This window comes from Schistocerca serialis, chromosome 2 (genome assembly GCF_023864345.2).
Source record: "Schistocerca serialis cubense isolate TAMUIC-IGC-003099 chromosome 2, iqSchSeri2.2, whole genome shotgun sequence".
NCBI classification, from domain to species: Eukaryota; Metazoa; Arthropoda; class Insecta; order Orthoptera; family Acrididae; genus Schistocerca; species Schistocerca serialis.
In genome coordinates, this window is record NC_064639.1 from 706,204,362 (window position 1) to 706,229,446 (window position 25,085).

Sequence of the window (25,085 nt, forward strand, 5' to 3'; positions counted from 1 at the left end):
TCAGAGGCAATTGGGGTCCATAAACTTCAGAAACAGATGAGACATTGTAGATCTATTTTTGTACAAGGTTAGGAGGGTAATTACGGTCTGTAAATGCCTCAGTGAGACACTTTCAAGAGGGACTGCTCATCATTACAGATGCAACGGCAGTTGGTGGCTATCCCTATCGAGAGGGACTGTTCATCACTACAGATGCAACTCTCATGAGTGGCTAGGCCATATGGAAGGGACTTCTTGTTATGGAATGGGTGACAGCTGTCAAAGTGAATGTATTGCTCGTGGTTGATAGGTTTGATATGGGCAGAAGTACTGATGTAGCCATCTTTGAGATGGACCTCAACATTGAGGAAGGCAGTTTGTTGGGTTGAGGAGAACCAGGTGAAGTGAATGGGGGAGATGATGATGAGGTTCTGGAGGAATGTGGATAGGGTGTCCTCACCCTCATCCCAGGTCATGAAACTGTCATTAGTGATTCTGAACCAGATGAGGGGTTTGGAATTCTGGGTGGTTAGAAAGAATTCCTCTAGATGGCCCATGAATAGATTGGCATAGGATGGTGCCATGCGGTGCCCATAACCATATCCCGCATTTGTTTGTGGGTGATGACTACAAAAAGGAGAAGTAATTGTGGGCAAGGATATAGTTGGTCAGAGCAACTAGGAAGAAGGTTGTAAGTTTGGAATCTGTTGGGCAGAGGTAGTGTTCAATAGCGGTAAGGCCATGGGCATTAGGGATATTGGTGTAAAGGGAGGTGGCATCAATAGTGATGAACAGGGCACCATGTGATAAAGGAAAAGTAACTTTGGAGAGTCAGTGGAGGAAATGGTTGGTATCTTTTGTGTAAGAGGGTAGGTTGCAGGTAATAGGCTGAAGGTGTTTGTCTAAGCAAGCAGAGATTCTCTCAGCAGGGGCACAGTAACCGGCCACAGTGGGACATTCTGTACAGTTGGGTTTACGGACTTTAGGAAATGTGTAGAAGTGGGGGTGTGGGGAATGGTAGGGGTGAGGAGAGAGATGAACTCTGGGGAGGACTTCTGGGATGGGTCTGAGGATTTGAGTAGAGACCTGAGATCCTGCTGGATTTCTGGAATAGGGCACTGTGGCAGGGTTTGTAGGTGGATGAATCTGACAGCTGGCTGAATCCTTCTGCCAGGTAAAAAAATGAAGTGATCGTGTGGCTTTGATGGCTGGGAGGCCCCAATTGGGGGAGTATGGCCGTCAAGTTGCAAGTCTTATTTCATGTGATGCCACATTAGGCAACTTGTGTGCCGGTGATGATAAAATGATGATGAGGACAACACAACACCCAGTCCACGAGTGGAGAAAATCTCCAACCCGGCCGAATATCAAACCCGGGCCTGCTGCATAGTAGGCAAACACATTACCATTCAGCTAAGCAAGTAATTCTTGTGATTCAAAACAACTGTGGTGGAGTCTTTGTCAGCAGCTAGAATTAAAAGGTCAGGTTCAGTTTGTAGGTGGTGGATTGTGGCTCTTTCTACAGATGTAAGATTAGCTTGCATTTTGAAGGATTCGGGGGATGATAGTGAGGCAAGATTTGAGGTTAAGAAATTGTAGAAAGTTAACAGAGTGATTTGGGGGCAGTGGGGGTGGATGACTTTTGGATAGAGGAGTGAACTGTGTCAGGCTGGGTTCAACATTGGTCTTTGGTTATGTCTGATTGGTAGGGTTGGTGGCAAAAAACTATTTCTACTATAGGGATTGAAAGAAGGCAAGAAGGTCTTTAATAAGTCCTACATGATTGAATTTTGGACTGGGTCAAAAGGCGAGGCCTTTGGAAATTGAATTTTGGACTGGGTCAAAAGGCGAGGCCTTTGGAAAGGACTGATACTTCTGTGGGGCTAAAGCTTTCAGAGGAAAGGTTCATCACTGTGTTTCGATGTATTTAGATTCTGGATTGTGTGTGGCAGTGTGAGGGAGTTTTTGTGGGTGGGGTAAACACAGAAGATCTGCAAGTCAGGGTTTGTCAACTATCAGGAAATGTGGAGGAGTTTGGAGATTGTTATACAGGCGGTGGATAGTGATAGTTTGAGGCAGAAGTAGGAAGTGAACAGGATGGGTAGTTTTTTGAGGTGGTGTTAAGCTACTCTAGTTCCTGGAAGGAGAATTTTACAGTTGGAGAGGAGGTATAGCAAGGAGGTTTAGGCCAGTTGACAAGGTTTTGTGGTACTAGATTTGTTTGTAAAATTCTCCCTACAGTGGAAGCAGTTTTTCACCACCAACCCTACCAATCAGACACAACCAGAGACCAGTGCTGAAACCTGCATGACTCAGTTCACTCCTCCATCCAACCGTGATCCACCTCCACTGCTCCCAAATCATTCTCTGTTAACTTTCCGCAATTCCATAACTTCAAATCTTGCCTCACCATCATTCCCCAAATCCCTGGACATGCAAGATAACCTTAAATACACAGAAAGAACTGCAATCCACCAACTACAAACTGATCCCGATGTTAAAATCCTATCTGCTGACAAAACCTCCACCACTGTGGTTTTGAACTGCAACGATTACCTGACAGAAGGACTCTACCTACAAACTATGCCACAGTGACCACACTCCAGAAATCCAGCAGAATCTCAAGTCTCTCCTCAGGTCCGTAGACCCATCCCAGAACTTCTCCCCAGGGTCCATCTCTCTCCTCACTCCTACCATTCCCCACACTCCTACTTCTACATGCTTCCTGAAGTCCATAGACCTAACCATACAGAATGTCAAACTGCGACCAGTTACTGTGCCTCTGCTGAGAGAATCTCTGCTCATTTAGACCAACATCCTCAGTCTGTTACCTGCAACCTACCCTCCTACACAAGAGATACCAACCATTTCCTCCACTGACTTGCCACAGTTCCTCTTCATTTATCAAATGGTGCCCTGTTCACCACTATTGATGCCACCTCCCTTTACACCAACATCCCTAAATCCCATGGCCCTACCGCTATTGAACACTACCTCTGCCTGACATATTCCAAACCTACAACCTCCTTCCTAGTTGCTCTGACCAAATATATCCTTGCCCACAATTACTCCTCCTTTTTGTAGTCATCACCTACAAACAAATGTGGGATATGGTTATGGGCACCACATGGCACCATCCTATGCCAACCTATTCATGGGACATCTAGAGGAATCCTGTCTAACCACCCAGAATCCCAAACGCCTCACCTGGTTCATATTCGCTGATGACAGCTTCGTGACTTGGATTGCGGGTGAGGACACCCTATCTACATTCCTCCAGAATCTCAACATCTTCTCCCCCATTCACTTCACCTTGTCCTCAACCCAACTAACTGCCTTCCTCGATGTTGACCTCCACCTAAATGATGCCTACATCAGTACTTCTGCCCATATCAAACCTATCAACCACGAGCAATACATTCACTTTGACAGCTGTCACCCATTCCATACCAAGAAGTCCCTTCCACATGGCCTAGCCATCATGAGAGATGCATCTGTAGTGATGAATAGTCCCTCTCGATAGGGCCTCACTGAGGCCTTTACAGACTGTAACCATCGTCCCAACATTGTACTAAAACAGTTCTGTCACCCATTCCATACCAAGAAGTCCCTTCCACATGGCCTAGCCATCATGAGAGATGCATCTGTAGTGATGAATAGTCCCTCTCGATAGGGCCTCACTGAGGCCTTTACAGACTGTAACCATCGTCCCAACATTGTACTAAAACAGTTCTGCCATGCCCTTTCTCTCCAGTAACCCACTATCCCACAAAGTTTCACCATCCATGGAAGCACTTCCGTCATGACTCAGTACCACCCAGGTGTGGAGCAACTGAATTATGTTCTCCGCCAGGGTTTCGATTACCTTTCATCGTGTCCTGAATTGAGGAATGCCCTACCCACTACCCCCCCCCCCCCACTACCCCCCCCCCACCCCCACTCACACACACACAGTGGTATTGCACTGCCCACCAAACTTACACAACATCTTCATTCATCCATACACAACCCTTGCTCCCAATCCCTTGTCTCATGGTTAATTGTCTGTAATATACCCATATGCAGGACCTGTCCCATACATCCACCCACCACTATCTATTCCAGACCAGTCAGAAGCATCACCTATCCCACCAAAGCCAGGGCTACCTGTGAAACCGGTCGTGATCTACATGCCAAGCTGCGACCACTTTACTGCATTCTATGTGGGCACGACAACCACAACAAGGCTTCGGCCTGTATGAATGGCCACCGGCAAACTACGATCAAGAAACAGCTGGACCACCTAGTTGCTGATCACACTGCCCAACACTATGTTTTTCATTTCAGTGACTGCTCCACAGCCTGTGCCATCTGGATCCTTCCCACCAACACCAGCTTTTCTTAATTGCGCAGATGGTAACTCTCATTGCAATATGTCCTATGTTCCTGAACCCTCTTGGCCTCAACTTTCGTTAGTCATTGTACTTCACACACATATTCTGTTCCCTGTTCCCATTCCAGCACTATACAACTCTGTTCCACCAAAGCGCCCCTATCCTTCCCCGCCCCAATCTCTCCCATACCGCCACGACCCAGTTTGCTTCTCCCGTGATGCTCTGCTGTTCGCAGTTTGGCCTTGGCAGTTAGAGACTGTGGTCATTTGTTTGGGAGTTGCGTTTGTGTGATGAGTGAGTGAGTGTGTGTGTGTATGTGTGTGTGTGTGTGTGTGTGTGTGTTGTCTAATTCTGCTGAAGTACTTTTTGGCTGAAAGCTTACTTGCTGTGCCTGCTTACAAAACAACTTAGTATAATATTCACAATAGTTCTGCAATATAATTGCAGCACAATTTTATTGTGGTTTTATTAAAAAGGCTTCGTTACAAATTACTTCTATCCATAACTACCTCAACATTATTTTACCTCCCAATTCTCTCTTCTTTGTTTCATGATTTGTAATTCTGAATATTCCAAATATATGTTCACTTCTAAATATGCGCATGCAGCAGCAGCAACTATTTGTGTAATGCACTGCACTTGTTTTTAATCTGGACATTGTGACTTTGAATAGCTTCGTTTGCTGCAGGATTGGATTCCTTACACCATTATTTGTTAATGTTCTTGTGGTTTTCAGTCTAAAGGATGCTTCTCTCCACACTATCTCTCCTGTGCAGGCTCCATCTCTGAGTAACTACTGCTGTCTATGTCCATGTGAACTTTCTTTAATTATAGTGCACTACATTAGTTGTATTCCATGGATCCCATTGAGAATGGTCTCTAGAATGTGAAAAGAAGTCATCCTATTCAGTCACTCCTCCTTTTAGTCAAGTTGTGCGATAAATTTCTTTGTTCCCTAGCACAATTCATTACTTCCTCATTAGTACTTGATCTACCCACCTAATTTCCAGCATTCATATGTAGCACCATATTTCAAAACTTTCAATTCTCTTCTTGTTGGACTGCTTATTATGCATATTTCAAAGAAATGTTCAGATGTGTGTGAAATCTTATGGGACTTAGCTGCTAAGGTCATCAGTCCCTAAGCTTACACACTACTTAACCTAAATTATCCTAAGGATAAACACACACACCCATGCCCGAGGGAGGACTCGAACCTCCGCCAGGACCAGCCACACAGTACGCATATTTCACTTCCATACAAGACTTTACTCTAGACAAGTATTTTCATGAAAGACTTCCTAGCACTGAAATTTATATTACATTTTATTAGATTCTTCATTCTTCAGAAACCATCTTCTTGCAATTGTCAGTCTGCATTTTACAGTACATATCCTCCCTACATTGGTCACTATCAGTTATTTTGATGCCCAAATAACAAATCTCATTTACTTCTTTTCGTGTCTCATTTCTTAACTTGGTTCCGTCAGCACTACCTGATTTAATTCGTCTACATTCCATTTCCTTTGTTATACTTTTGTTGATGTCCATTGTATAACCTCTTTTCAAGACACTGCCCATTCTGTTCAGCTGTTCTTGCAGGTCTGTTCTTGTCTCTGACAGAATTATAATGACACTGGCAAATCTAAAAGATTTTATTTTTCCTCCCTGAATTTAACTGCCTTTCCAAATTCCTCCCTGGTTTGCTTTATTTCTTACTCAATATACATTTTGATAGCATTAGGAATACGCTGTCTCACTCCCTTCTCAATCACTGCTGCCCTCTCATGTCCTTCAACTCTTATAAATGCAGTATGGTTTTTGTACATGTTGTAAATACCCTTTCACTCACTGTATTTTATTCCATATACTTTCAGAATTTCAAACAGTATATTCCAGGCAATGGTGTCCAAAGCTTTTTTCAGTACTACAAATGCTGTTAATGTAGGTTTGCATTTCTTTATCCTGTCTTCTAAGATAAATCATAAGAGCAGTACTTGCTTGTGGGTTTCTGCATTTCTTTGGTATCCAAACTAATCTTCCCAGAGGTCATCTGCAAGTTTTGCTGTTCTTTTGTAAATTATTTATGTCAGTGCTTTGCAACCATGACTTATTAGACAGATGGTTTGGTAGTACTCACACCTGTTAGCATCTACTTTCTGTGGATTTGAAATTATTATGTTCTTCTTGCTGTCTGAGGATATTTCATCATGCACAATAGGCCAAATAGTTTTGTCATGATTGGCTCTTCCAGGGATCACAATAATTTTGAGGAAATGATGTCTCCTCCAGGGCCCTTGGCAAATCTTGCAATATGTTACCATTAAAAGCAGATTGACTTCAGTTTCATCTTGTATTGCTCTGTGCTGATTATACATCTGGTAGTGAACAGCTCAAAGGCACTGAGTAGATGCCACAGCAGTTCACAGGTGCTGTGTAGCCTTACACTGGCCACACTCATGCCACCAATTTGGCAGTTTGAAGGTTAACTGACATTCCTAACACTTTAACAGATTCAGATGTTTTAACAGGTTCAGGTGTCCTTGTTCAAGTAACTTCTATTACCAAGAGTCCACTCTTGTATTAGCCTAAGACTATCCACTCTGAATACTGCATGAAATGCACAGAACGTAAATCCTTAAAAATTAATTGTCTCACAAATGATCCTTTGTAAGAGATTAAAGGGGTGTCAGGTATAAAAGTATAGGGTGAGGTCAACAGATGGCAGCAGAGAGCAAGGAAAGGATAAGAAACAAAAAATTAATCACAGAATTTGAAGAAAAAACAAAATGTAAAATGAATGCAAAGACAATAGCCAAAATGGTGGATAGGGAGTTGTGGGTAGATTACAAAATGAGTATGTGACTACCATGAGTTAGTCTACAAAATTGGCATCCAGAAGCTGGAAGTATGTTATTGAGATCAAGTTACCAACTTTGAAGATGTAAATTATTGGTTCTTTGGGTTTGTTAGAAAGAATCTAAAGCTGTTCAGTGTCTTAGCTGAATTTGTGCCCCACAAGTCAGACCAGTTACTTCTTCTAGTGTTTCTTACTGTACACATCTTTTCTTTCCTATGCCTACTCCTCTTCCAAATCACAGTCTATCCTCCTTATCCTGGTCTCTTATTCCTTTTGCTTTCCTTTCCTTTCTCCTCTTTCCTTTGCCCTATTTCCTTAACTGTCTGTCTTTTCATAGTTCACAACCCTCCTCTCTCTCTCTCTCTCTCTCTCTCTCTCTCTCTCTCTCTCTCTCTCTCTCTCTCTATCTCTCTCGGATGGGGGTTGATTCTTCAATCTTTGACCAGTCAGCTGCCTGCAGACCATCATCGACATCAAGATTTGAATTACAGGTATTTTATTTCAATTTTACTTATGATTGTTATGAAGTGCACCACATTTCTCTCTCGTGCTTAGGGCTTTGAGTGATAATAAAATCACTTCATCTGTAATCACCATCGCTATAGTTTCTGTGTTCCTGTAGTGTCTCCAAAGCCACATTTCCACTGAGTTTGAAACATTAAAGTTACTGCTGGAGATCTTGCAAACACAAAAATAGCCAACTGTGGCTGTGTTGGCACAGGTCAAAGGAAACATTGTTTTGATCTGCTCCCACAAAATGGCACTATATGAAATTAGTGTTTGTCTATGTTTTGACTTACTTAATAGTAATTGTGTTGCTCCACTAATTTGTGGTAAATTCAAATACCTGTTGCCATGTCAAGACAATGGATATTTGATCTCATCACATTCTTTGAGACAGCGGAGTGTGTATGTGGAATATGTGAAGTGCAAACTGCAAAAATTTCAAGTTAAAATAGGATTCCATGCAGAAAGTCCCTGCTGTTCTTAACACCAGCAGCATTGATGTAGAAAAGAAACTGAGGTCTCTGCTGACACAGTACAGACAAAGCTTATCATGTACTCCTTGAGATAGAATTGAATGGAGGAATTGTCAGTGAATGTGGATATGACTGGGGAACCAACAGTAACTGCATACTCCCCTGCCACATTTGTTTGTAAAATTGTGGCATTACTGTAGAACAGTTGGTAGGTACTGGAAGTGAAAATGATTTGATTAAATATATTATTGTATTATAAGTATTTTCTATATAATAAAACATATACTTCAGCACTATTTACATAATCGAATTGCCTTTGCATAATTCTTCACCATTGCTTCACAAACTGCAAGAAGTATTTGAGATATAGCTGGCTTCGAGATATAGACTAAAAATGCAGTGCTTTGAAAGGAATCTCATATTTCTAAAAATAAAAGATTGACAAGAAGTCTCTGTCTTACAGTAACTGATTTTCTTAAATTTGTTTCTTTCTTCTCTTATTTATAATTTTAAAAATGGATGGTTGCATCCTAGTGAAGTGACGAAATGCAGTGCTTCTTCTGATTTCATCTTGCACAGCATGTCACTGCCGCCATATAGTATGGTTTTGTTTGATATGGCAGCCATACCTTTGTGTTCTTCTACTTTTATTGTTGAGTGTTATTCATGCAGGACCACAATTAATTAATTCATCCTTTCCACTGGACTTAGTGTAATACACTATGTGAAGACAAAACATAAAAATTTTGTTGCATCTTCAATGTTGCAGACAGTGTGAATGCACATACATAACTGTTTATTTCTAGCCTAGATTGGGACATGTACAATGGACATAGTTTGCAAACATGTTGTGGACTTGTTTGGAAACAGTGTTGCGAACAGAAACACATTTTTAAAATGAGCGTAAACACAAGATAACTTACTTGCAATATGTTTCTGTCACTTGGCAGTAGACACTAATTTTTTGGCTGCTAATAGCTATTTTTATTGTGTCCTATTATAGTTGTTGACTTGCTATACTGTAAAGTGATATTGTTTTTGGTTTTTCTCCATAATTACAAGTGAATGCTGGGACAGTTTATGATACCACATCATGGCTACCTACCATCACTTTTCTCTGCCCATTGTTAATAATTTGAAGTTAACACCAACATCTTAGACTGCTATGGCTTCCCGTTATTATTGCTGTTATTATTATTAGTAGTAGTAGTAGTAGTAGTAGTAGTAGTAGCGGTGTGGTTTTTGTTATTCAGTGTATTGAAGTATTATTCAGTTTACGTAGTAACTTCTTGCATGATCATATGGTGATACTAGTGATCATAAGGAATAAAATAAAATAACAGGGCTTTAGATTTGCCTTATTTGAAATTAAGAGGAAGCCAATATAAAGTCCCTCCTCCTGAGATTGCTGCACGAACAATGCAATCACATTTTATCAGCAGGTTCCTATTACAGTGTTATGTGTCTCTTATAAATACAATTTGTGCCTTGATCTTACATCCTTTTATTAGTAAAAAATCACAAAACAGAGATGCTGGCCCATTTGAATTAAGAATCTGCGCCATTGTGAACAGGCTCATATAATATATATTTTTGAGTGGTAAAAAGTATTTGTTATTAATTGGGTTTTGCTTGCTAGCCTCAGTTAAATACAGAATAAATGTGATTAACTAAAAAATTAAATTCCAGCCAATTTTTGGTTCCTTTTCCTTTAAAAAGCATAGTGATGCTATTCCTTCACATTGAGTAGTATCAAGATATTAAATTGAAAATAAGTAAAGTACTTTGCAAACTACTGTGTGCAATTAATATCATAAAAAATATGATTACCAAGATTATCTTCATGTGTCTCAGTGGCATGCACAGACAATTCTGACCAGCTCCAGCTGCTTTGACAAGCAGTTCAATGTCTTACCAGATGTGGCTAATGCACTACATGAACTATGGGCAGACCGAGGAGTGCGATTGGCCGTGGCACGTGGATATGAGTATGAGCTTAATGACTCTGCCTTATAGTAAGTACTGGTAACTTATTATCTATGTATCTAATATCATATTTTTTTCCAGCCCCTGATGCATCTGCTTGAAAAATGATCCCCTCCATCTTTTCATGTCTTACCACTAATGTAATAATAATATTTATTAAAATTAAATAATTTCATAAATTTTTAATATAGTACAATTCCAGGTCACAGTGCAGGTTATTCTTATGAATTTGTTGAGTAATAGTACTAAATACCAATGGCCTTGGCACAGTGGTAACACCAGTTCCCATCAGATCACTGAAGTTAAGTATGTCAGGCTTGGCTAGCAGTTGGATGGGTCACTGTCTGGGTCTACCAAGTGCTGTTGGAAAACAGGGTGCACTCAGCCATTGTGAGGCCAATTGAGGAGCTACTTGGTTGAGAAGTAGCGGCTCCAGTCACGAAAACTGACAACAGCTGGGAGAGCAATGTGCTGACCACATGTCCCTCCACACACACATCCAGTAACGCCTCTCCGATGAGGATGATGCGGCAGTCGGTTGGTGCCATTGGGCTTTCAGAGGCCTGCTCACATAGAGTTTAGTAACAGTATTAAGTATGTGTATGTAGGCTTCCACAGGAAAGGTCAATTTAGGCTGTGTCATTGGCTTAATGCCCAAAATGATTTCATTCAAACAATATTGAAGTTAAGAATTTACAAAATAGAGTTTTCAAGAGTACATAATGCAAATAAAACAGTTCTGAAGGTTCAATACATTTTATGTTTATTCCTATGCAAGAACTATGTTAAACTTTATAGCTTTCTAATCACATTAAATTTGATGCAGATTGTGTAATGCTGTAAAACTAAAATTCTTGCAGAAAGAAAGTACTTGTTTTGCATTAATTTTTATTTATTTTTTGTAAAGACACTGACCTCTTATGTCAAATAAAACAGAGGAAAATTGTGGACTGAAAAACACAGTATGAATTAGGAGAGACTGCTATTTCTACCATAGAGAAGGCGTTGTGCAGCTGCAGATGGAGGCATTTCACATTTAAAAGTAATTTAATTATCAGACAAAATCAGACAAAATCCATGACAGATTTATAAAGAAAGTGCATACATTCACATGTACAACAACTCACACACATGGCTACTATTGTCTCCGGACACTGAGGCCCAACAGCAGCGAGTAGCGATCTCAGCTGGTACAGGTAGTGAGGGTATGGAAATGGAGTGGAGGAGTGGGGATAGCAGAGTAGGGGTGGTGAAAACTGCTGTAGTGTTGCTTATGAAAGTGTGCAGGGATGTAGTAGGGACATGATCATGATGGTGAGCTGTTAAATGCAGTATTGGGGTGGTTCTGCACAGGAGGGGGGGAGGGGGGGGGTTGGCAGCAGAGAAAGTGAAACAACTATACAGGTGCACTTGGGGGGGGGGGGGGATAAAAGGCATGTTTGAGACTGGAGAGGTAGCGGAGAACTGTGTAGAAGCAAGTGGATGATAGGGACCAGTAGATGTTGAAGCCAAGGGGGTTATGAGAATGAAGGATATGTTGTAGGGAGACCTCTTACCTGCACAATTCAGAAAATCAGGTTTTAATGGGAAGAACTCGGATAGCATGGGCTCTGAAGCAGTAACTGAAGTCAAGCACAATGTGTTGGGCATTATTAGTGGCAACTGGGTGGTCTATCTATCTCTTGGCCACAATTTGGTGGTGGGCATTCATGAAGACAGCCAGCTTGTTAGTGGTCATGCCCAAGTAGAATGTCTCACAGTGGTTGCAGCTAAGATGGTAGACCACATATGCCCCTGCCTTTGATGGGATGGGAAATGGACACCTGCATTTGATGGCTTAGAAAAAGCCTGTGACAGGAGTAGATTAAGTGATTGGGGGGGGGGGGGGGGAGGATATATGGACAGATCTTGCATCCTGGGTCTTTAACAGAGATTAGAACTATGAGGCAAGGGACTGGGAGCAGTGATGGAAGGGATTGACAAGGTTATCACAGCTAAATATCTGTTTTATGGAGGTAGGTACATAATTCTGATTTCAGAGCATGACAAGAGTTAGCCAAAACCCTAGTGGCGAATGCTATTCAGTTGCTCTAGTCCTGGTTTCCTGGGTTGTACTGACAAGGGAAGGGTCTGATTTTGATCAAGTCTCGCAAAGATGAAAGAGTTACGTGTTTCAGCTCTTTGCTAGACGCCTCTAATTGTTGAAAAAACCAAAGTCAAAATTGATGACAGAAAATCGTATTTTAAATTCTATACATTGAAAGATAATCTAAAAACAAACATTTTTGTTATAATATGGGGACCAAAGTTAATAAGTTCAAGTTATTAACAGTTTTGTGTTTTCAAGCTGTAGCTGTGGTACTCGTCATTATAGGTGTCCAGCAAAGGAAGGTCAGTGGTCAAGGCAATTAAGACTACCAAACTGCTGGCCATGTTTGATTTTTCATCATGTAATTTTTTCAGTGTATCTTAAAATATTCTGATAAACAGTGTACATTTCTTTGCATTGATGAAGTAAAAACTTCGGAGGTGTGATTAATTATCAGATACATGTATATTATACTGTATTGACAGTTATTTGCGTCATGATACATGACACACTAGATAGGACTTCCATAGTTGATGACACTCAACCAACCTACACTGTGAAAGTGATAGCACCAAAATGTACCTCTCTTTGTCAGCTGTGTAACATTTACTTTTTTTGACAGGTAAAGAATTTCGTTGCACAAATTCAAAATCATGTGACATCACAGCAGAACAGAGAGTTACAAGATAGGGTGGATGCTACCGTTATTCGTACATTGATCCGTAACCAGTTGTCCACACCAGTCTTTAAGGATATGCTTTTATACACTGGGCATGCAGACGAATTAATATCTCATAGATCTGTTTTTATCATTGTGAATGAGATATGTTTTCTCTGCAAACAATGTAGCGGAAAACATGTCAATGAAATGAGATTTTACTTGTGTGTTTTGCATGGTGCAGGAAATAATTTATGTTTTACCTGTTTCTATGGTAAGTTTCACCCCACAGATTATGAGAATGCTCACAAATAGATGATTATTTATGATAATGCTATAATATACTGTAGGTGTATTTTTGTACTATGTGTTATAACCTTTAATCCTAATAAATTGCGTGGATATACAACGTAGAGCAATAGTGAGTTACATGCTTCCAACTCCGAATCTGTCAAAATGGTTCAAATGGCTCTGAGCACTATGGGACTCAACTGCTGCGGTCATTAGTCTCCTAGAACTTAGAACTAGTTAAACCTAACTAACCTAAGGACATCACAAACATCCATGCCCGAGGCAGGATTCGAACCTGCGACCGTAGCGGTCTTGCGGTTCCAGACTGCAGCGCCTTTAACCGCACGGCCACTTCGGCCGGCCCCGAATCTGTCACTCCACTGCCGTGCCGTGACATGCGGCCGGCGCCGTTCATAGCCAGGTGGCGCTCCCACGCTCGGCCGAGCTGCGGAGCGCCTCTATCGCCGTGTTCGCGTACTGACGTAGCGGCACTTTTAAATCTCGTGGCACTGTCACAACACTTTTCCCCTTAAAAAAAAAAAAAAAAAAAGAAAGAAAGAAAAAAAAACACTCACTTCCTTGGAGACACGGACAGTGCGGAGACATCCATGGTCTCTTGGGAGGCCCCGAGAAGATCCTGCGGAGAAACACGAGAGTATGGTTGAAAATGTCCAGGACTGAAGCTTGCGCGTAGAACGCGCCTCCTGGACGAGATGATGGGGGAAAACTCCGGAGCAGCATCCATAGGTGTCGTGGACCTGGGGGTGTGCCCCAGCAAGATGGGTCCCGGAGAAGGCGCCGCCGCGACTGGGGCCCGTTCCGGCGTACTCGGAAGCGGTAGCGACGTCAGCTGCAGCAACGGAAGATCGGCAGCAGCGACAGGACTGGCTTCTCGGGCTGGTGGAGACGAAAGAAGGGGCGGTGGCACCAGCGTGGCCACCACTCGTGGGCGCATCTGGTCCTAATGGCGAACAACCGTGCCGTCGTCCGTACGTATTTCACAAAGCCGGCGGCCGCGAAGAGCCTGGACCACCCCTGGAATCCATTTAGGGCGAGATCCATACCCCCGTGCCCACACGTCGGCGCCCACCGGGTATTTTCCCGCACTAGGGGACACAGTAAAGGCCTGACAGGGTGAAGCAGGTGCAGTAGAGTGCGCGGTTGGCGACCATGCAAGAGTTCAGCAGGGCTGCAATTACCCAGAGGCGTGAAGCGATAAGAACTCAGAAATTGCAACAGAGCATCATCTGTGGAAAAATCACTAAGGAATTTTTTCACCTGGCTGTTGAAAGATCGGATAAGGCGCTCGATCTCCCCATTCGATTGCAGATGGAAGGGCGGTACTGTAACATGATGAATCCCTTGTCCAGTACAAAAATCACGGAAGGCCTGCGAAGAGAACTGAGGGCCATTGTCCGTGACAATCATGGATGGAAGACCTTCTAGCGCAAAGATTTTGGACAAAGCCAGCGTCGTCGCCGCAGTGGTGGGCGACGGACATCGATATAGGGGCAGAAATCCATTCCAGTACGATTATGCCATAGGTGGTAAATCATTGGAAGCGGTAACGACCGTAAAATACTTAGGAGTTACTATCCGGAGCGATCTGAAGTGGAATGATCACATAAAACAAATAGTGGGAAAAGCAGGCGCCAGGTTGAGATTCATAGGAAGAATTCTAAGAAAATGTGACTCATCGACGAAAGAAGTAGCTTACAAAACGCTTGTTCGTCCGATTCTTGAGTATTGCTCATCAGTATGGGACCCTTACCAGGTTGGATTAATAGAAGAGATAGATATGATCCAGCGAAAAGCAGCGCGATTCGTCATGGGGACATTTAGTCAGCGCGAGAGCGTTACGGAGATGCTGAACAAGCTCCAGTGGCGGACACTTCAAGAAAGGCGTTACGCAATACGGAGAGGTTTATTATCGAAATTACGAGAGAGCACATTCCGGGAAGAGATGGGCAACATATTACTACCGCCCACATATATCTCGCGTAATGATCACAACGAAAAGATCCGAGAAATTAGAGCAAATACGGAGACTTACAAGCAGTCGTTCTTTCCACGCACAATTCGTGAATGGAACAGGGAAGGGGGGATCAGATAGTGGTACAATAAGTACCCTCCGCCACACACCGTAAGGTGGCTCGCGGAGTATAGATGTAGATGTAGATGAACAACAAACGGAAACTTCGAGAAGGCGTCAATCAACAGTAGCCAATAAGTGTCGAGGAAGGGGCCGGCAAAGTCAGCGTGCACCCGTTCCCACGGCTGCGCCGGATCAGGCCACAGAGAGGGCATAGTACGAGGTGCAGCCAGTTGTTGAGCATCCTGACCACATGCAGCGACCATGTGGGCGATGTCCGAATCAATACCGGGCCAATAAACGTGCCTGCGGGCCAGGGACTTAGTCCGAGAAATCCCCCAATGGCCTTCATGCAATAGTTTGAGAACATCTTTGTGAAGAGAGGCTGGCACCACGACCCGTGGAGATGCGCCATCCGTGGCCAGAAGAACAACACCCTCACGAACAGACAGACGAAGGCGCAAGGCATGGTAGTTGCGAAGGGGATCCGATGCCTGGGCCTTGGTCCTGTCCGGCCAACCCCGTTGAACAAAACCGATCACCTGACGCAAGACCGGGTCCCACGCAGTAGCCGACGCGACCTGCGAACCTATAAGTGGAAAACCCTCGACCGCGCGACGTTCTTCCTCATCAATGTGGAAACAGAGGAGTTCATCTCGATCAAAAACCGGGTCAGGGCCCATCGGTAAACGCGACAACGCGTCAGCGTTGGCGTGCTGGGCTGTGGGGCGATAGTGAATCTCATAGTGAAAACGAGACAAGTATAGGGCCCAATGTTGCAGGCGGTGAGCTGCCTTATCTGGAAGCGACGCCGAGGGGTTGAACAGAGAGACCAGCGGCTTGTGGTCGGTGATGAGGTGAAACTTAGAACCATACAAAAAAACGCTGAACTTTTTTAGAGCATAAATGATAGCGGGCGCCTCCTTTTCTATTTGAGAGTAACGCCGTTGGGCATCGTTGAGGGTCTTGGAAGCGTAGGTGATGGGTCGTTCCGACCCATCCTCATACCGATGGGCGAGAACAGCCCCTAGGCCATACTGTGACGCGTCAGTCACCAGAACCAAGTGCTGACCCGGACGGAATGTGGCAAGACAAGGCGCCGACTGCAAATGAGCCTTCAGGCGAACAAAAGCCTGCTCACACTCGTCGGACCAGCAGAAAGGAACGTTTTTGCGTAACAGCTGATGCAGAGGATGAGCCACCGCCGCCGCAGAGGGAATGAATTTGTGATAATGAGCAATCTTACCTAGAAACGCCTGAAGTTCTTTGACCGTAGACGGCCGGGGTAGAGCGGTAATGGCCACAACGTGCTGTTGTAGAGGACGTATACCATCACGGGACAAGTGGAAACCAAGATAAACGATGGAGGCTTGGAAGAACTGTGACTTGTCCAGATTGCACTTCAACCCAGCCGAATGCAGAACCCGAAACAGCGAACGCAAATTGCGAAGGTGCTCCTCAGTTGAGGCCCCCGTTACAACAATGTCATCCAGGTAGTTGATGCAGCCGGGAACGGAAGCCGTGAGCTGTTCCAAAAACCGCTGAAAAATGGCCGGCGCGCTAGCGACGCCAAATGGTAACCGCTGGTACTGATACAACCCACAAGGAGTGTTGTTGACGAGAAATTCCTTGGAAGAAGCATCCAAGGGCAACTGATGGTACGCCTCCGATAAGTCAAGTTTGGAAAAGAACTGGCCCCCAGTGAGCTTGGTAAATAACTCCTCAGGACGGGGAAGAGGATAAGTGTCAATGAGGCTCTGAGCGTTGACAGTGGCTTTAAAATCACCACACAATCGCAGACTCCTGTTTGGTTTAGAAACCACCACGATTGGCGATGCCCATTCGCTGGAGGTAACAGGAAGGAGAATCCCTGAAGCTGTTAACCTGTCTATCTCAGCCTTGACAGGTGCACGCAACGCCATCGGAATAGGGCGTGCCCGGAAAAACTTAGGGCGAGCCGTAGGCTTAAGAGTAATGTGGGCTTCAAATTCCTTGGCACGACCCAGACCAGCAGAGAATACGGACGAGAATTCAGAACACAATCCATCCAGCTGTTGATACGGATTATCCTCAGATATGAGGTGCACATCATCATCAATGGAGAACCCGAACAACTGGAAAGCCTCATAACCGAACAGGTTTTCAGTGCCAGCATGATCCACCACATAAAACGTGAGGGGCCGAACAACAGACTTGTAGGCAGTGGAAGCATCAAACTGGCCAACTATAGGAATTTTCTGCTTATTATAAGTTCTCAGATTTCGCGTAACTGGAGACAAGGGAGGGGAGCCCAACTCCAAATACGTGCGAGAATTAATGAGAGTTACCTCAGAGCCAGTGTCCACTTGCATGCGAATGTCTTTATCCAGAACACGAACAGTAACAAACAACTTATTTGTTTGAGAAAGCACACAGTTAACGTCCATGTCCGATGCCTCGTCCTCGTCGACAGGAAGTTTAGGGGACTGATACACAGAAGCAATGTGGCCTTTTTTCCTACATGAATTACATGTGGCCCAACGTTTTGGACACGCGGCCCTGTCATGCTGTACGAAACAACGTGGACAAGAAGGAAGTGCGGAACGAACCTGCTTCTGTGGTTGCTGTTTTCACTGTGAGCGGGGCGGCCCAACGCGACGTTGTTGACGTGAGTGAACCGCCGCCCCATCGTCTTTCCCCTGTGAAACAGGCAAATTGTCCATGTCGAAAGTGGTCTGTACAGCGCCTACATCACACCACGCGTCTATTTGCGCACCAGCAGCGTGAGAGACTTCAAAAGATTGAGCGATGCTTAGAACTTCCGACAGCGATGGGTTTGGCAGTTGTAAGGCACATTGCCGAACTTCTTTATCAGGAGCAAGCCGGAGAATAGTGTCCCTAACCATTGAATCAGCATAAGACTCATGATGAGTGTCCGTGACAAACTGACATTTCCTACTCAGACCGTGTAGTTCCGCCGCCCAAGCCCGGTAGGATTGATGGGGCTGTTTACGACACCGGTAGAACGACACGCGGGCGGCAACGACATGGGTATTTTTTCGGTAATAGTTAGACAATAAGTCACACATTTCTTGGAAGGACAGAGAGGCTGGTTCCCGCAGAGGGGCTAACTGAGATAGCAGCTGATAGATCCGTGGGTAAATCCAAGATAGAAATAACGACTTACACATAGGAGCGTCGACAACGCCAAAAGCCAAGAAGTGTTGCCGCAAACGCTTCTCATAATCCGCCTCGTCGTAAGGAGGGAACGGAGGCGGAGAAGAGGAAGACAGACGATGAGTAAGCGACATCGACAACGCCTGAATAGCAGCCGTCAGCTGTGTTTGTTGCGCCTGAATAGCAGCCGTCATCTTTGTTTGTTGGTCAATGAGCGCTTGCAGAAGCTGTTCCATGTCTGCCCCGACACGAACACACAATTCCACAACGCAGGAAAAAAAATATCCGACCTCGTCGCCAAAAAGTATTATAACCTTTAATCCTAATAAATTTCGTGAATATACAACGTAGAGCAATAGCGAGTTACATGCTTCCAACTCCGAATCTGTCACTCCACTGCCGTGCCGTGCCGTGACATGCGGCCGGCGCCGTTCATAGCCAGGTGGCGCTCCCGCGCTCGGCCGAGCTGCAGAGCGCCTCTATCGCCGTGTTCGCATACTGACGTAGTGGCACTTTTAAATCTCGTGGCACTGTCACAACACTATGTATCACAATGAAAATAACTGTCAGTACATCATAATGTATACTTACTTACTTGATTCTTAATCATCACTCCGGATGTTTTACTTCAAAAACAGGCAAAAAAAGTATTCTGATTATCAGAAATTAAAAAATAAAACTTAAAAAAATCAAGTGAAAGAAATGCCATGATCAGGAATGAAAAATGGATTACCACTTTGGTACTCTAATGCCTTGACCACTCGGCCATCGACCTTGCTCTGCTGGACACAGAATAGCGAATACGCAAGCTACAGTATAAAAACACAAAAAATGTTAATAACTTGAACTTTATTAACTTTGGACTCCATATAAAAATTGTTTGTTTTTAGACGACCTTCAGATGTATAGCTTTGAAAATATGATTTTTTGTCATTAACTTTGACCTTGAGTCAGAGAGTCTGGGAAAAAGCCATGACATTTTTCTCTCTATTTGCAGTACAGAATGTCCTGCAAAACTTGATCAAAATCAGTGACCCACAGGTTGGACTCTCCCCTTGTGAGACACCAGGGGGCATTCCTAAGTGACCAGTCAGTGAGTATGAGGGGATGGTTGGTGACTCCGGAAAGGCACAGGAGATCTTGTTTTGCACAAAGTGTGGATAGTAATGTTGCTCTGTGAAGGCTTCAGTTAGGCTCTTAACATGTTTATAGAGCGACTGCTTGTCACTGCAGATGTGGCAATCAAGGCTGTCTAAATATACAGGAACTTCTTGGTGTAATGGTTAGCAGTTCCCAAAATACTGGTATTGTTGGTGGTTGTTATGTTCAATGTGGATGGAGGCGCTGACGGACCCATCCATGAGGTGGAGGCCGGCACCAGGGAATGTGGCTTGTTTGGCTGAGCAGGTTCAGGTGATGCAAATGGAGGAGAAGGTGTTGAGGTTCTGTAGGAATGTTGATAGGGCATCCTCACCCTTTGTCCAGATCATAAAGATGTCATCACTGTCGCTGAGCCAAATGAGGGGATTGGGATTCTTGTAGAAGGCCGATGGATTGTTTGGTGTATTTGCCTGTGCCTGCATTGCAGATTTGTTTGTAGGTAATGCCTTCAAAGAAGAATTAGTTATGAGTGAAGATATAGTATTGTATGCGCAAAGTTGACACTCAACTCGGTGGCTGATGGGAGCGACACCAAAGGCATTTCCCATTTACAGCCCTCCCATAAGCCAGGGCGCTGAGTGTCAACTTTGTTTGCCTGTTAATAGGTCATGGTGGAGGAGGTAGGAGTCAGTTGGGCATTAGGAAAGGTAGTGTTCAGTAGTGGCAAGGCCATGGGCATGGGGTAGACAGGGTTGACATCAACAGTGATGAGCAGGGCACTAGGTGATAAAGGAGCAGAAACTGCAGAAAGTCAGCAAGGGAAATGGTTAGTGTATTTTATATATAAGGGTAAGTAATGTGTAATAAGCTGAAAATGGTGGTCCTTAAGGACAGAGATTCTGTGAGGGCACAGTATCCAACCATAATGTGATGTCCTGATTGGTTAGTCTGAATCTCTACCCTTATGGACCAATGCCTTCAGCTTATTATCTTTCTATCAGGCTGCAGTATCCAGTTACAATGGGGGTCCTGGGTCATTGCTTCTAAATATAATACATGGTTGTTATTGCATTTATTAGATATTGGTTGATGTTGCAGGCAGCATCATTTGTCCTTGTTACAGTAACCACACTCTCATAATTACTGATTTTGGAGATGTTTTTGTTAATTTTTGAAAACTATTTTGGATTGGTTTGACACAAACTAATGTAAACACTTCACGAGTACATCTTCATGTAGAAAACTTAGGGTTTTGATCTTGGCTTCTCCCAGGAAGATTAACTTTTTGGTACATGAATTTGGTTACCCATAACATCCTTCCCTTTATTTTGTGATACAGCAAGCAATAAATTTATGTTTGTGGACTTTGGTTTTATTATTTTGTGACATACATTAGTTTTACCAGACAACAGATGAAATATTTCTTCTTTACCATTTAAATTGCTGGTTATACACACATTATTGCACGACTCCTTATTATAACTACTCCAATGATGAGCATTGTGGCATTGTGTAAGCTTACACATTTCTTGTTGTCACAGTTCCTTACAACGTATTTCACACAAAAGTGGTATGTAGATTGTGTACTGACATTTTCTGAGACAGAGTGTTTGTCCTTCACTTCTTTGCATTTCTTCAGGTGTGCTTTATGTTCAGTGTGTATGTCCATAAAATTTCTTATTGTGTTTCACACATTACATACAAACTGCTCATCTAATAACAGAATCAGGAGATCTTCATTATGAAAACTCATATTTGGTGGCATCTTACACACAATCAGTGATTTACCTATTCTTTTAATTCCATTTTTCTTGTTTCTAGTTAACAATTATCAATGAAAATATGGCGTTTAATCACTGTTGTATTTCACTCACACACATATTTATCACTATAACAGCATAGTGTGCCTTGGTTTGCTAGCAGACACCATAAAAATACCAAATGCTGTATTTGGGGAATACTGTAACAAATGTGGATCAAATCACGTGATGCTACTTGCAAAGGAATGACATAAGACAGAGTGGAGGTATTGTTTACTTCTGGGGAAGAAATGCATAATAGTGGCATTAATACAACGTAAAGATATGTGTTTTAAAAAGTGATTTACTGGGGGGTGGGAGGGGGTGGGGGGGAATACATATGATAGAGAGAGAGAGAGAGAGAGAGAGAGAGATTAATTGACTGTCGGTTCTAAGTAGTTGTGGCATTTATTTCATTGTTAACAGCAGACCTATTTATTTTCTGTATGGCTGTGAAAGCAACTTCAAATTGTATCCAAGTAACATATGGCTAATAGTAGAGCTATAAGCTATACATCAGTCAACTCATCTCTTTAGATGCAGTTCATTATTGCCTGTAACATTAAATAATTGCTCCTTATTAAAGCACTGTCCTTATTTATTTATTTATTTTCCAATTAATTGACCCTCACAGTAACATTCCCAACAAGAGTAGAAGGACACAGTGTAACAGCAATTGATAATGTCTCTCATGAAATAGTTTCCCATACCATGATGATCAAATGGTAGCAGTAACATCTCCATGTCAATTAGGTTTAACTAAGAAAGGAAAAGGAAAATGACAAAGAATTCTAAATCCGAACTCAGTTACATTGTTCACATAAAATTTACAGGATCAAAAATGTGGGAATTTTACGACGAACACACAATAAATGAGAAATTTAATTCTTTCCTAAACATATATTTACATTACAAATGCAGTTTTCCTGTAGAACAGATGAGGGGAATTTACAGTGGAAGCCGAGGAAAAGGTTGGCTGGCAACTGACATCTAAACATTTTGTGCTGGAAGGGGAGAGCTTTATTTAATGCAAAGGAGTTGTTCTGATCAATGCACCATAAACTGTAGTGCAATGTTCCTCAGTGTTCCATCAAAAAGACAAAAACCATGGACTGTGCACAAAAAATTCCAAGAACAAGACAAGGACAATTTGGTGCTTTATTAAGAGGAAATGAATAAACTCCTGAATGGCAGTAGCAGCAAGGTAGATAATACAAAATTAAAATTAATGGCTGCTAAATTCAAAGAATTTTTCCTGACAGTAGCTGAAAACACAGGGACAAAAAATCATTTGTGAAAAGTAGATCCAATAAGCTTACTTTGTCAGACAATACATACTCCACCATCCTCGTCAATTTCTTCGATTCATCTGTTAGAGAGATCACAAAAATCATGAGGTCACTAAAAAGCAGTAACTCTTCTAGCTCTGTTGGTATCTCAGCTGGAGTACTAAAATCTTTTGCTGACTTGGTAGCAGCCACTCTCGAGCTACCCATGTCATCAATCACAGAGTCAAGAAGTATATGCTAAAAAAGTTAAGCATACATTGATAACACTAATGTAAGAAAGTTGAGAGAAGCAACTTGTATCTAATTATAGACCAATGTCACTCCTTCCTGTGTTCTCAATATGTTTGAGAAAGTGGCTTACAACAATTTTATTGAGAATAACCTTTCAACAACAGCTCAGTTTGACTTCCATAGAGGCTTCCCTACTGAGAAGGCAATATATGAGTTCACAAATTCAATTCTGCTATAACTAAACAACAAAAATTACCCTGTTAGCATTTTCTGTGATCTGTCCAAAGCCGGTGGCATTAATGGTTTTCCCCTTCTTGGGTGGAGTTATATTTTGACAACAGAAAACAAAGGATCATATTAGTTAACAATACAGTATGAATATGATCAAATTCAGAGTGGAGAAATTTTAAGTATGGTGTGCTGTAAGGTTGGACTGTTCCTGTTATTGGTCTACTTCAGAGGCTGTGAAACTTTTCCTCTGATGGAAAAACTTGAGAATCCTGGTACTTTGATTGAACACCTTGTTTATTTTGAAAGTTAATTTTTTTTAAAAAAATGAGGAAAAACTTGTTTTATTTAGTGAGTTCTTCAATTTTAAATCATAACTAGTAACATATAAATCATAATAAATTTAAAAAATAATACAAAAGACAAAGAACAGTATATCATTAATAGTTTTTTGTAAAGATAATGTAATTGAATAGATAAAAATCTACTCACCAAGCAGTGGCAGGAGAACACACATATAAAAAGCATTAAAGTCTGCAAGCTTTCAGAGTCTGTGTCTTCTTCTTCTGGCAGAATGATTGACGGGGAAGAAAGAAGGGTGAACGGAAAGGAACGATCAGGTTTAGGAAAAGTTGGGAAAAGTCACCCAGAACCCCAGGTCAGAGGAGACTTACCAGACAAGATAGGAAGGAAAGTCTAATTATTGGGGACTGTGTCGGGTGAGATTCAAAAACCTAAGAGCTTAAAGGCAGAAGATGGGCACGTCCTATGAAACACTATTGTTACATGGAACACAGTTTGGGAAACCTTGGTCTACATAAGTGACTTACTGAGGACATTAGAGGATTTTCAGAAACTGTAATGTTTGCCGATGGAACAAGTATATTAATAAAAAGTCTGAGCACATCCACACCAGACACAACCAGGATAATGATAGAACAATCTTACAACTGGTTTATAGCTGGCCCTTTAACGCTTACTCTTGCAGAAACTCGGCTTATGCAATTGCAGACAAATAGAACTGACTTAGAGGTACCAGAAGTAGAGATCAATGAGCACATACTGGATGAGGCTCCATGTTTAAAGTTCCTGGGTATCCAGATGGATACTGAAGTGAGGTGGTTCCAGCATGTGGATAAGTTAACCAAAAAGCTCTGTTCTGGCTGCTGTGCACTCTCTGGGTTGACCCTCAGGCAAGATTGCTAACATAATCTGCATACTTTCACTCAGTTCTGGCCTATGGAATAATTTTCTGGGGCATTGTAGCTAAGGTGAAAAAAGTTGTTATTGTAGAGAAACATGCATTAAGAATATTGTCTGAAGTTGATAATCAAATAACCAAACATCTCTTCAGAGACCTAGGGATTCTTACACTTATATGCCAATACATACACCCCCTAAGGTGTTTGTGCTTAATAATAGGTGCGAATTTAGGACAACTACACATCCCCCTCTATGATTAAGAATGGAGTTATATCATGGGGCAAAAGTGTATAACCAGTTGCCAATAGACATCAGGGAGGAAATTTAAAATCCACGAATATTTAAAAATAAAATAAAATAATATGTCATTAGCTGCTCCATCTTCAATATAACTGAGTATTTGAACTCAGGAATATAAATCCTGCCTAGCTCTAATATTTGTTCCAGGTACCGGTAGATCTTAATTTTTTCAGCATATAGACAGCTAACGTTGGTCTGTGTAAAGTTAAAATATTTTGAAGTAGTAGCTGTGTTTCTGATCTTAACATACAGATACACTCTAGAAGTAATCACCATTTATCAGTTTGAGTAGATTAGCATCAGTCGTAATTTGTTGTTTTTATACTTTATAGAAGTGGCCAGCCATGGTTGCTTTTACTTGTTAATATATAGCTTGACTTGTTCTCCATCCCTGATAGCTCTACTTCATGATGGTATTGAGAGGATACACTTGCTTCCTAGACTGTTCACTTGACCTCCTATTTCCAGCT

The 25,085-nt window shown here is 42.5% G+C and overlaps 1 protein-coding gene across 1 annotated transcript in view; it reads left to right on the forward strand.

The window, feature by feature from the left end:
* The window catches only part of LOC126457863 (guanine nucleotide-binding protein G(o) subunit alpha-like), a 90,768-nt gene that overhangs the window by 14,315 nt on the left and 51,368 nt on the right, over positions 1-25,085 (forward strand). The window contains exon 3 of the mRNA XM_050094510.1: positions 10,047-10,207. Within this exon, the coding sequence (XP_049950467.1) occupies positions 10,047-10,207 (161 nt within the window). The remainder of the gene's footprint in view (positions 1-10,046; positions 10,208-25,085) is intronic.